This window comes from Erigeron canadensis, chromosome 7 (assembly GCF_010389155.1).
Source record: "Erigeron canadensis isolate Cc75 chromosome 7, C_canadensis_v1, whole genome shotgun sequence".
Lineage (NCBI taxonomy): Eukaryota > Viridiplantae > Streptophyta > Magnoliopsida > Asterales > Asteraceae > Erigeron > Erigeron canadensis.
This window is the reverse complement of record NC_057767.1, coordinates 7,419,114-7,431,781: the sequence shown is the minus strand read 5'-3', so window position 1 is coordinate 7,431,781 and position 12,668 is coordinate 7,419,114. Positions and strand designations below refer to the sequence as shown.

General features: G+C 32.8%; 1 protein-coding gene and 1 pseudogene across 2 annotated transcripts; both read left to right on the top strand.

Annotated features, from left to right (window-relative positions):
- Positions 1-421: 421 nt before the first annotated feature.
- On the top strand, positions 422-2,246 carry LOC122608885 (annotated as a pseudogene).
- A 2,555-nt stretch (positions 2,247-4,801) lies between these two features.
- LOC122607571 (WD40 repeat-containing protein HOS15) lies at positions 4,802-11,913 on the top strand. Of its 2 annotated transcripts, none has more exons than XM_043780577.1 (14): positions 4,802-4,989; positions 6,477-6,622; positions 6,706-7,261; positions 7,403-7,497; positions 8,526-8,572; positions 8,753-8,903; positions 9,459-9,522; positions 9,608-9,766; positions 9,992-10,113; positions 10,208-10,282; positions 10,519-10,572; positions 10,644-10,717; positions 10,858-10,932; positions 11,520-11,913. In XM_043780577.1, exons 1-14 carry the CDS (start codon positions 4,929-4,931, stop codon positions 11,737-11,739), a joined length of 1,899 nt encoding a protein of 632 aa, XP_043636512.1. In that variant the 5' UTR covers positions 4,802-4,928; the 3' UTR covers positions 11,740-11,913. The 2 variants fall into 2 exon arrangements, with proteins under 2 accessions (XP_043636512.1, XP_043636511.1); XM_043780576.1 differs by having other exon boundaries at positions 7,400-7,497.
- The last annotated feature ends 755 nt before the right edge of the window (positions 11,914-12,668 follow it).

The following is a 12,668-nucleotide window of genomic DNA, read 5'->3' as shown; positions in this document are numbered from 1 at the left end:
GAGCATGTTAAATTGTTTTTGTAATTTATAAGCATATATACATATACGTATGTTTGAATAATAATATACAAATTTGTTTTAATTGATTATATGGATATAAGTTGTATTTGATATTAATTAGAAAACTTTATAGATAGATTAATTCAAAATAATAAATATTACGAGTAGTTACTAAATTAAAATGACACGTGTCGATCAAAAAATACGTCATATGTCATTTAAAGAATACTACAATTCTGTTTTAGTTTATTGGTAGATTATGTTTTTATGCGTGCATGTCGGTGTGTTTATTACGTAGAACTATATACAATTTAACAATTATAATTAGCAAGAACAATACTGGCCTAACAAGATCATGGAAACTCATTTTTCCTTTGGTTCACTAATTGTATCCTTAATCTCTTTTATCTTTGTATTCAAAATGTTGATCATACACAAAAAAGGTACAAAATCAAATATTGCCCCTAGTCCATCTTCACTTCCAATAATTGGCCATCTTCATTTACTCAATGGACTTCTCCATAGGATTTTACAAAACCTTTCTTCCAAACATGGTCCTATTGTGGCTCTTCGGTTTGGAAACCGGCCAGTGATAATTATATCCTCACCATCAGCAGTCGAAGAATGTTTCGTCGAAAACGACATTGTTTTAGCCAATAGACCATTGTTTTTAAGTGGCAAGTATCTAAACTATGATTACACAACAATTTGGTTTTGCACCATATGGTCAACTTTGGAGAGACCTTCGTCAAGTGATGAATCTTGAACTTTTTTCGACAACTAGACTCAAATCTTACATGGGTGTTCGAGAACATGAAGTTAGATCATTTATCAAGAATCTTTATCAAGATATATTTGAAGATTATTTTACAAGAGTTGAAATGAGGTCAAGAATAGAAGCCATTTCGTTTAACATACTAATGATAATCGTTGCTCAAAAACGTTACTTTGGAACTGAAGTGAATGATTTTGAAGAAGCTAGTGAATTTAAAGATTTGACAAGAGATATGTTTGAAATACTTGCTGAACCAAATCCAGGAGACTTTGTCCCATTTTTGAAATGGATTGATTTTCGAGGTTTCAAGAAAAGGCTATTGGAATTAGCACGGAAATCTGATAGCTTTTCGCAAAAACTGATAGACGAAATTAGGTGTAAAAGGCGTAGTTCGTTTTTAGATCAAGAAAAGGGCAAGACGTTTATTGACGCCATGCTCTCTTTGCAGGAATCGCAACCAGAATACTACACTGACAATATAATCAAAGGCAATATAATGGTAATGTATGTTCATAGAATCTATTAGATTTCTCTTTCAATTTCATTTCTCTTTATTTCATTTTCTCGGTTTATGACATATCTCTTAGAATTTCTCCCTATGAAATGCGTCTAAGACTTTTCTATAAATCAAATTTAAGAATTTGATTGTGACATTCTATGATGTTTATATAGTTTGCTGACCTTTATAAAGTCAATTTGGAAGTTTGATTGTGACATTTTATGACGTTTATATAGTTTGTTGACCCTTTACGACTTTTGCAACTTATCGTGGTCTTATCTTAGAATATCCATATCCATATCAAATTTTCATTTTGGTTCTTTGATAGTAATTTGATGGTGTGACAATTTTGTGTAGACACTATTACAAGCGGGAACCGACACTTCATCGGTGACAATAGAGTGGGCTATGTCCCTTCTTTTGAATCATCCAAACGTCTTACGCAAAGCAAGAGCAGAACTCGATAAGTATATTGGACACGAGCGTTTGGTACAAGAGGCCGATCTTCCCAATCTACCTTACCTCCAATGCGTGATCAACGAAACACTAAGAATGTTCCCATCCGCGCCACTATTGGTGCCACATGAGCCATCAGAAGATTGTACCATTGGAGGGTATAATGTGGCCCGTGGCACAATTGTGGTTGTGAACGTATGGGCCATTCATAGAGACCCGGCTGTTTGGGAGGACCCATTAAGTTTCAAGCCAGAAAGGTTTGAAAATGTCGATAAGGAAGGGTATAGGTTTATACCATTCGGGATGGGTCGTAGGCAATGTCCAGGGTCAGGGCTTGCGGGTCGGGTTGTGGGATTAACATTGGCATCTTTGATACAATGTTTTGAATGGAAAAGGATTGGTGAAGAGTTGGTGGGTTTGTCTGAAGGAAATGGTTTAACTATGCCCAAAAATGAGCCATTGCAGGCTATGTGCAAAACGCGTAAAGAAATGAATCACGTTCTTAAAAACCTTTAGTTAACTATTTGTAATGATGTCTACTTGTATGTTGTCATTTTTTATCTCAATAATAAAATGGTCAAGATTTGCTTTTTTAAGTTCAAATTTTATTATATGTTTATTTGTAGTTCTATAGCGATTATAAGAAATTTTGATTAACAAGACTAATTCGATATGCCTAAAGATAGATATAAAAAGATTTTAAATCATATATGTAGAAAATTTACTACAATGCGGAAAGCCAAAGCCGTTTAAACTAATTTTCTTAATATAAATTTTATTAGAATATTAAAAATAAACAAACAAATCTGATAACCGTTAATGATATGTGTAAAAACTTATATGCTTAAAACAATTTGTTACCTGCTAATTTTTCATCACCACTGTAAACAAGCAATCCGTTGCAAAACAATATGATGTCTCAAAGTGGTTTTGCGTCTTTCTTCGACATCAAACCATTTTCATAATCATTTTATAGTTAGTTTGGTTCTGAACCCATCACACCACAAATCTATACCTCATAGTATTACATCCAATTTCAACAACAATCTTCAAAATAATATACTTTTTTTAGAACAACATTTGGTGTTACTAATAAAAGATTCTGACAAGATGTCGAAGAGACATGATGTTTACATCAAACAAGGACTACGATGCAATAGGGGCCAAAAATAGCTAACCTTAATACATCAGAAAAAGATAACGATAAATTAACCTAATGCATATATCTAATAATAAAGAAATAAGTGATAAGATCAAAAAAAAAAAAAAAACTTTAATAAAGTTCATATGTCTAATTATTAAGATTTTAAGTTGATTTTTAAACATACATATTAAATTAATTGATATTTTTCACCAGAAAACCATAACAAAATAAATATACACATGAACTATAACTATCCATGTTACATGCACCAATCACCACATGAATATTTATAATCAAACTTGGTTGTACATAATCTGCTCATGATAAATCAATTAAGCGTATTTCGTATGTTACTCACATTTTACTTATATCTTGAAGCACGCTAAGCGAATATTCTTATTTTTTTTTCTTTCCAAACTTTCAAATTTTAAAATACTTAAACTGCTTTTCTTCTTTACTGATTTACATATTTCCACTTACTATACCTATAATGTACTTAATTAATTATTTACATATGCATCCTCCAACCATTGAAATAACACATTACCTATTTATATCAGTTACCTTTACATTCATAATAATCAATCGCCACCGATACCGTCTTCGCCACCCGTTATGTCCACTGCTGATCTGCTGACACCCGTCATCATCGCCATTGTATTGCTTGGATACCCATCTAGTGTACATATATCCGAATTCTTGATCTTTTAACAACAATATTTAGTTTTTTACATATTTTTTCCATTAAACACATAGACATAGCTAGCTATACATACTTGACCTTGAGGTTTAGTTAACAAAAAATCACTCTTTTATATTCCCGGATTGTTATGGTGTACAATCATTTTGTCAGCATTAATTTGACAGGCTTTTCATGAACAAATTTCTGATAAGATTTCCATGAATTATTAACAAAACCTTTTATTATATAATAAAAAAAAATTAAAAAAATATGATGATTTCATATGAAAAAATATTGTTTTTTAAAAATGAAGCTAATTAATTATTTTGTCTTTTAAGCTAATGATGACCGGTTCAACTGGTCAGAGGCACTCTCGGATTTATCTAAGGTTTTTTACTCTAAATACTTATAATGGCTCATGGTCAAAATCTTGTTATCTAAGGTAGGTGCAAGACTTCATTATTATACGTTGAATTTTTTTGATGTCGTATCTCGACTGAATGTTCGAAAAAGAACATTATACGTATCCTTTTTTATTATTTACGCGAGATCTATTATATAAATAAAGGAAGATTGTGATGACCTAAGATTTTAAAAAATTGTGTATTCTCATGCATCCTTTCAATTAATTATGACATCATCATAATTTATTGATTTTAAAATTTAAAATATTCTACCTTTTTTAAATATATCTCATTAATATAGATTTTTATTAAATGTTCACATTATTATGTAAAATTTTAATCACCTTAATTTCCGTTATAATAGGCCGAAAGTATGGTGTCTTTTAGTATATGTTTTACTTTTTGTTTTTATCACCCGTATGTGTTTCAACATGTGTGTACAACTACACAAGTTTTGTTTCCGTTTAGTTACATTATTTACATAATAACTTATCACAACTTTTCAATTTATTTAACGTTGTTATCATACATTTTAACATGATAACATATTTTAAAGTTACCCTGGTTGAATTCGATTTATTTATTTATAAGTTAACCCGGGTTGATTAGCTAGTTAAGTTTATATATTAATCGTAAGGGATGTCCCAAATACATTAATCAGCAAAACCCAAATAAGAGAAAAACACTAATCAGCAAAACCTCCATCAAGATTAATTAAAATCCCAAACGCATAGTTGAAACCCGTTTGAACCACCTGAACACATAATTAAAAATAAAAATATAAATATAAAACCCGGATATGCTCTTTTGACCCAATTGACAACCCTTTTTCTCTCCTCTTTTTCCCAACCCTTCACTCCAAAACCCCTTTTTCATTTAAATAAACCAAATTTCTATCCAAAAAATATAACATTAAAATTGAAATAAAAAATCAGGGTTTTGGATGTTGTTAATTCCTTCTTAACGAAATGATTAATATTAATTCACAAGAGTTGAATTATTTAGTCTACCGTTATCTTCATGAATCAGGTCCCTTCTTTTCTATCTTAATTTAATTTTTTTTTCTTTATTATTATGATTTAATTTAATTAAATGTATAAACTTTCAGCTTAGTTTTTAGCAATGCATGAATTAATTAGGTTGAATTATAGTTATGTATATTAATTATTGATTTTTTTTTACTAGGAAAGATTTTTAGGGCTAGTTTCAAGATGCTAACTTTTTAATTAAAATGTTTATTTTTAGTAAAATAATTTTGTGGGTAATTAAAATAATTGGATAAGATTGTATATATTCACTTTTTGGAAGTGGGTTTTTGATAAAAAGTTGTATTTGTGGTTTTCTGAGAGTAAGATAATAGAATTACTACTAGGTTTGCGGAACTTAGATCGATACCGAACTCTATGTTATTTTAGGTTTTGAAAGTCGATTAGCAAATTTTGTTTTAAGGCTATGTAAAGTGTACTTAGGGTTGAAATCGAAACGTTGATGGTTATGAGCGGTAAAGTAGTTTATTGAAAAGTAGTATTGTGGTTTTATGTATGGAAGAATTTGCAGGCTTTATGCAATGATTGTAGCTGAAAGGTATTTGTGAATTTAAATTACTTGTGCTATGTAACGTTGTTTTAAGGCCATAGGTTGTGTCTAGGATGCTTTTTTACGTGCTGATTGCTTATTTTAAAGCATATAAGCTGTTCCAAACGCTCTTTTGAGAACTGCTTAGTTACTTATTTCAGATGGAATAAGCACTTAAAATACATTTTGGTACCTGCTCAGTTTTTAAGCACATAAGTACTTTTCAATAAACAATTCCAAAACCCCCTGTAGATTATGCATAAGGTTTCAAATCAAAATGTTGACGACTGTGAATGCGGACACAGTTTCATGAAAAGTCTAAGTAGTCAAGGACATAAATTTCGGTGTTTCGGTCACGGACTGGTATACGAAATATCGTTTTTTTCGGTGGTATTTCGGTAATTCTAATATTATATATGTATTTATATATATATACATAAATAAGAGTAAAAGATAGAACCTAGAAGTGCTGAAATCAGAATTCACCGAAATTTCAGAAATTTCGGTCAAATTTCAGTGGTATTTCGGTCAAATTTCGGTCAAAACCACCGAAAATTTCGGAAACGATATATAAACCGAAATTATGTCCCACCACCGAAATCACCGAAATTGATAACATAGTGAAAAGTTATACAAGAAAAGGGTCTAAAAGAAGTGTCTCGCCAGTAAACATGCTTTGCGGGTCCCATCACAAAGGTGGTCAGTTGGCCTACTTTTGCAAGCCTAAATACTGAACCACTTTGACACTTAAAATGTGCTATAAGAGTTTCTAGTGTACATGCATCTATGCTTAATTCATGCCCCACCAGCAAATATCCTGACTCAAAAGTTTGGTATCCAGGATTAAGTTACAGAGCCTGCTTATTTTTGTATGTTGTTTATCTATGCTGGATAATCTAGCTCTTTCAGATTACATATATCAACTTTTGAGGATATTTCAGGTTTTACACATACCGCCTTCACATTAGGTTATGAGGCTGCACTGAATAAAAGTTCGATAGATGGAAATGTAGTTCCGCCGGGTGCTCTTGTTACATTTGTGCAGAAAGGAATTCAGTATCTTGAGTTAGAAGCAAATATAACATGTGTAAGAATGGATTCTATTATTGTTACTTTTATTGGTTTATGGTAGTTTACGTTATTTGGCTAACTGGTGTATTGGCTTTATAGAGTGATACTGATATGGATGAAGATTTCTCTTTTATACAACCTATTGATCTTATCACAAAGGATGTATATGAACTACAACAAATGATAAAAGAAAAGAAACAAGGTCTTCAGAAAGGTAAAAGCAGAGAAAAGAATAAAGAGAATAGTACTTCAGCCCGGGAGCATGAACAAGAACTTGCTAGAGAACGGGAGAAAGAACTTGCCAAAGAAAGAGAGAGAGAAATTGAGCAGGAACTTCTTAGAGAAAGAGAAAGGGAACGCAGCCATGCTCGAGAGAAGGAGAAAGAGCAGGAACGACAACATGTTCGAGAAAGAGAAAAGAAAATTGAACTTGAACACCAACGAGAAAAAGAGAAGGAAAAGCAACAAAGAGACAAAGAACGGGAATTGGAGAAAGAGAAGATGGAGAGGGACAGGGAAAGGGAAAGGGAAAGGGAAAGGGAAAGAGATAGAGATAAGGCTAAACACAAAGAAAAGAAGAACGAGGATATTGATGATGGTCGATGTGATGATGATAAGATGCAAGTTAAACGTGAAGAAACTGTGAAGGAAGAAGGTACGTAAAATTCTTGCCTTAATAAAAACCAGTGTGAATATAAGAAGATTTGCTTGTGCTTCATACACCATGCTTATATAGTGAGGTACCTATTATTCTTGCTTTGTATTACTTACGGATGTTTTCTGCTATTCATAGTAGGAGCGGAACCGATGGAAATTGACACCAACTCGACATCATTGTCTTCTCTTATTCCCAACTCTGATGTGACCGTTTTAGAAGGTCATACTTCTGAGGTCTGTAAATTTCTTTTTCTGATACGGACTATATTACCTATTTCTTGAATCTCTATTTGATTCGGTGCCTGCAAATGGGAGTTCACTTCAGTATATACATTTTAGTTAGTGAGTTTTTCCTTGGAGGGGAATGAGAAAAATGATTAGTTTTTGTTGATTACTTTTGTTAAATCATAGGTGATTCATTTACTGTTTGGACTTCTCCGACGTCAATGAATTTAATCAATTAGTAAATTTTGTATTTTTTTTAAACACTCAAGAGACAATATATAAACATAATGCACAGACCTGCTTTGAACTTATCAGCCAAATCAAGTACATACACGTGGCATTAGAACCTCAATTTGATAAAAGCAAATAAAAATATGATGATGTTAGAGTTCATAGTAAGCATGTTTAAGGGTAACTATATGCCGATAGAAAGTAGTTAAGGGATTAAGAATGTTATCTAGGCTTCATTACAAAGAGAGAAATTCCAATAACTTAACACTGTTTTGATTGGTGAAGTGTATGATATATTGGAATTCACGAACTATGGTTCGGTTGGTTTGAGATTGCTTAAGAACATTAACTTTTTTGCTCCTTGTTCAAAGTATGTTTCTGGAAACACTTGAAAGGGGCAAAATATTAGTAGTTCTAGATGGTTTGGAAAGTAAATGTTTGGCATGAAAATGACAGAAAAAGTTTTTACTATCATACATTTGATTATTACTTGTGTCGTTTCATAATTAGAAAAGCCGTTTATGTGCTTGTTTTTCAAGTCAGAAAATGCACAGCCTAAAGTAAAATTTTAAACATGATAACTGCTGTAGTTGGTAAGCAAAAAAAAAAAAAAAATCTGAAATGGTGAAAAAAGGGTAAATGTACTTATTAGGAAGTAAGTTACAAAAGCAATTATATAATGATTTTAAATTTGGTTCTTATGTAGGAAAACTGGAGGTTTAGTCAAAATGTAGTAATAGTGGTGATATCTACTTATCTAGTTATAAAACTGGGTGATTAGCAACTCTCTAAACTATTTGTTGCAGGTTTTTGTATGCGCATGGAGTCCAGCTGGTTCCCTTTTGGCATCCGGGTGTGTAAATTCTCTTTCAAACAAAACATTATTTTTGAAATCATCAAGCTGTTGGAGTTGAAAGTTGATTTATATAAATACTTTCTATAACCTTTCAGTTGACACTTTGATGGTAATACTAATAATAAGAAATATGATGGGTTTTAACTTAAATTCGTATCTACATTTTACATCTTCTAGGTCTGGAGATTCAACCGCTCGAATTTGGACCGTTGGTGATGGCCCTTGCAGTTCTAATTCACAAAAGGGACCTTTAGATGTTGCTGTATTAAAGCATTACAGAGGTAGAACAAATGATAAGAGCAAGGATGTAACCACACTCGACTGGAATGTGAGTTTTTTAACAAGATTATTGTCAATGCTAAATGATGGTCTCGTTCTTATTTCTCTCTACCATTTTGCATAGAGTTGGCAAGGTTGGCATGTCGAATAATGGGTCAAAAGTGGGATTCGGTTGACCTGAAACAAATTCTTTGTACATATGAAATAACTTTTTTATTAGCCATTTAGCTAATGCTTATACTTATGGCTGCTAAAACATGGTTAAGCCATTTTAAGGCAGTAGCCATTAGAAAAAAAGACTCGTATTAGTCATGTTAACTGTTTTACTACAAATGATATTCTAAATCTTGAATAGAACAACTTAAGAGCTTTCTTCTTTTTTATTGCACTTTGGATGACCTTTAAATTATTTGACCCATTCCCCGTTTAGTTAAAATTTTTTGATCTGTTTTGTAATACCATCTGAATTAACCCATTTGCTATGTACTGGGTCTAGATCGCCACCTTTCGTCATGACTCTTTTTCTAAGCTGTATTTAATTGTGAAATTTGTGGATGTTTTTAGTTTCATATTTTTCATACAATTTCAATTTTGTATTATGTAGGGTGAGGGTACACTACTTGCAACTGGCTCTTACGATGGACAAGCCAGAATATGGACTAAAGATGGTGAGTTATTTAGATTACCTCTCGTGTTTCTAAGATAAATTACTAAAGTCAAATGCTTATTTCTCAAATTTACATTTTTATTTAGGGGAGTTGGTAAGTACTTTAACAAAACATAAAGGGCCAATATTCTCTCTGAAATGGAACAAGAAAGGAGACTATCTTTTAAGTGGAAGTGTAGATAAAACTGCAATTGTATGGGACATTAAGACTGGAGAATGGAAGCAGCAGTTTGAATTTCATGCAGGTGCATTAATGTTAAATCTCACCTATTTTTTTTTTTTTTAATTTTGTATTTGATCACTTGGAATTCTATACATGGATTAATGGAATTTTGTCAGTTATCTACTGTATGTCACAAATTCACAATGTTCATGGACCAGAATGTTACACATGTAAAATAGTTATGATGGGGTGTGCGGTGACATTATTGAATACTTGTCTATTTCTAAATTCTAATAAATCGCTGCAGCTCCTACTCTTGATGTTGATTGGCGTAACAATGTATCATTTGCAACGTGCTCGACAGACAACATGATATATGTTTGTAAAGTTGGAGATAATCGACCAGTGAAAACTTTTGCGGGACATCAGGTATGTTTTAGGTGTCAGTGGTCCTGACTTTCTTTTTTCTTGTTTGCTTTCCGTACATACCAAATCATTTAATAGCATTTCAATGTTACTCCAGGGCGAAGTTAATGCTATCAAATGGGATCCTACCGGCACATTTCTCGCTTCATGTTCAGATGATTCCACTGCGAAGGTAATTATGTATATTGTATATATTTATGGTGGAGTTCCTTTCAGAGCAAACTATGTTAGGCTACTATCACTATGCTCAAAAGTGCTGATGTATTAGGGATATAAAGTGATGCTTTCTTTTTCTATAATGCATTATCTGCTACTTCTATAAACGCTTCATGTTCTCATGTTTTGCTAGTTGTTTAATGAAATAGCGCGTATTTTTTATTATTTACTTTAAGCGGTCATGATGTATAGATATGGAGCGTGAAGCAGGATGACTGCGTGCATGATCTAAAGGAGCATACAAAGGTATGCCACCTTACATACATTTCCTTCAGGTGATGATCACAGTTTAAATTGTCTCTAACCCAAATTTCCAGGAGATATACACCATCCGATGGAGCCCCACAGGTCCAGGAACAAACAACCCTAACCAGAAGTTGGTGCTCGCAAGGTAAATATGCTTCTTTGAAAAGCTTTGTAATTATACAACTTATAGATCTATCTAAATTATAAACGTGCAACCCAGCTACCATTTTTTACATTTCATTTCATATATATAACTTATTTTTGGAATTTTATTTTTTTGAACAGTGCATCATTTGACTCTACAATAAAGCTATGGGATGCGGATACAGGGAATCTCCTCCACAGTTTAGTTGCCCACGGGTACAATACTTACATATCAACATTTTAGTTTCTTTAATGCTTCCAAGAACAAATTCTGTATTTTAGGAGGTTTACTGAACTTGTGCTGTATGTGCACCTGTTGGTAGTGTTTGATCTGATGAAGTGAAAGTTTCTTTGTAAACCCAAAAAATCATAAAGTGAACCATATCTGGTCAGATATTTGTTTTGGGTGACCAACTTTTTATAGGCCACAAATCACTGTCAGACTTTTAAAAAGTTGCATCCGACCTACAAAATCTTTTACTAAGGTTTCTGACTTTGAATTCATAACCAGCTTTGGTTTATTAACTTTTCTTACACCTCAGTTGACATGCCATCATTGTTGACCCAGTTGGATTACGTTGATTTTGAAAGTTACTTACCATTAACACATAATTTTCCATTATTTATGGTTTTGTCTGGTCCAAAAGAAGTTGGTTATACAAAAGAGAAATTAGAGCGATATTGGCTTTACCTATTTTGCATGGAAAGAAAACTGTCACACATATACCCGAGTTTTAAATAGTGGAGAGCATATAGATACGAGTGAGTGTACTTATACATTTTTCTTGTTTGATTGATTGCAGGGATCCTGTATATTCTGTTGCGTTTAGCCCAAACGGGGAGTATTTGGCCAGTGGATCATTGGACAAATGCATGCACATATGGTCTGTGAAGGAAGCAAAGGTAGTGAAAACTTATGTGGGAAGTGGTGGGATATTTGAAGTTTGCTGGAACAAAGAAGGCGACAAGATCGGTGCCTGTTTTTCAAATAATGTAGTTTGTATCCTAGACTTCCGCATGTAATTTTTTTCTTTCTTTATTGATCATTAAAACTACCCCAAGATTGTTTCTGTAAGCGTTCAGTTGTAGGTATATTGGTATTAAATTTTAGCATTGGTTAGTTTAACATGTCAATGTGGTAAACATTTACCTGCAATTTACATATGGTGTTTAATAGGAATTGTAGGCTTGTAGCTAGTTTGGTTTTGTTTTCTTTTTATCTTGTCGTGTGGATAGTCTCTTTGTAGCAGGCAATGGTGTTTTCGGCACCTTGGAACTATTCGTTCTTTTGTATTGTAGATTAGGGATGGGCATGGGACTGGTACCGTCCCATATCGGTCTCGGTACCGACGTTACCGATCCCGAAAATAACCATAATGTGGTACCAATCCCGGTACCGATTGAACGGGTCCCACCGGTACTGTACCGAGACGGGACCGGGATATTGGTACCAACTTCCGATTAGTCCCATTTAGTACTCATATACCATTTTGCATACCATTTTTCACGTATAACAATTCCTCATCACACATTTGCTTGAAACTTTTCCTATTTCTTTGCTATCAAAAATAAATAAAATATGCATGAAATCATGAAGCTTCTGTGATATTGTTAGTATGAGTTTATGCGAACGACATTAATCGTTTTAGAGCTATCATCATCTGCTTGAAATAAATCAGAAAGACTCATGGTGATGTGTTGCTTGAAATAAATCAGAAAGCTTCATGTTATTTTTTTATTTTTATTTTTTTTTCTTTTTAATGTTAAGATGGTTTCCAATTTTCTATCAAAATAACAACACGTAGACGGCATGAGAAATGGCAGCTTCCTAAATTAAACGGTTCACATGCATTGGAGTTGTAAAATTTTCATTTTTTCAAATTGAAATGCTAATGAATCATAGAAAAACATATATAAAAGTCTAGTTTCCTAACATGTCGGGACCAAATGGG

Bases quoted from the DNA above. Each gene is read 5' to 3' on its own strand.
- LOC122607571 (XM_043780576.1), top strand. From the start codon at position 4,929: ATGATTAATATTAATTCACAAGAGTTGAATTATTTAGTCTACCGTTAT. The intron at 7,262-7,399 runs GTACGTAAAATT...TGCTATTCATAG, and splicing joins AGAAACTGTGAAGGAAGAAG to TAGGAGCGGAACCGATGGAA. The intron at 10,283-10,518 runs GTAATTATGTAT...CATGATGTATAG, and splicing joins CAGATGATTCCACTGCGAAG to ATATGGAGCGTGAAGCAGGA.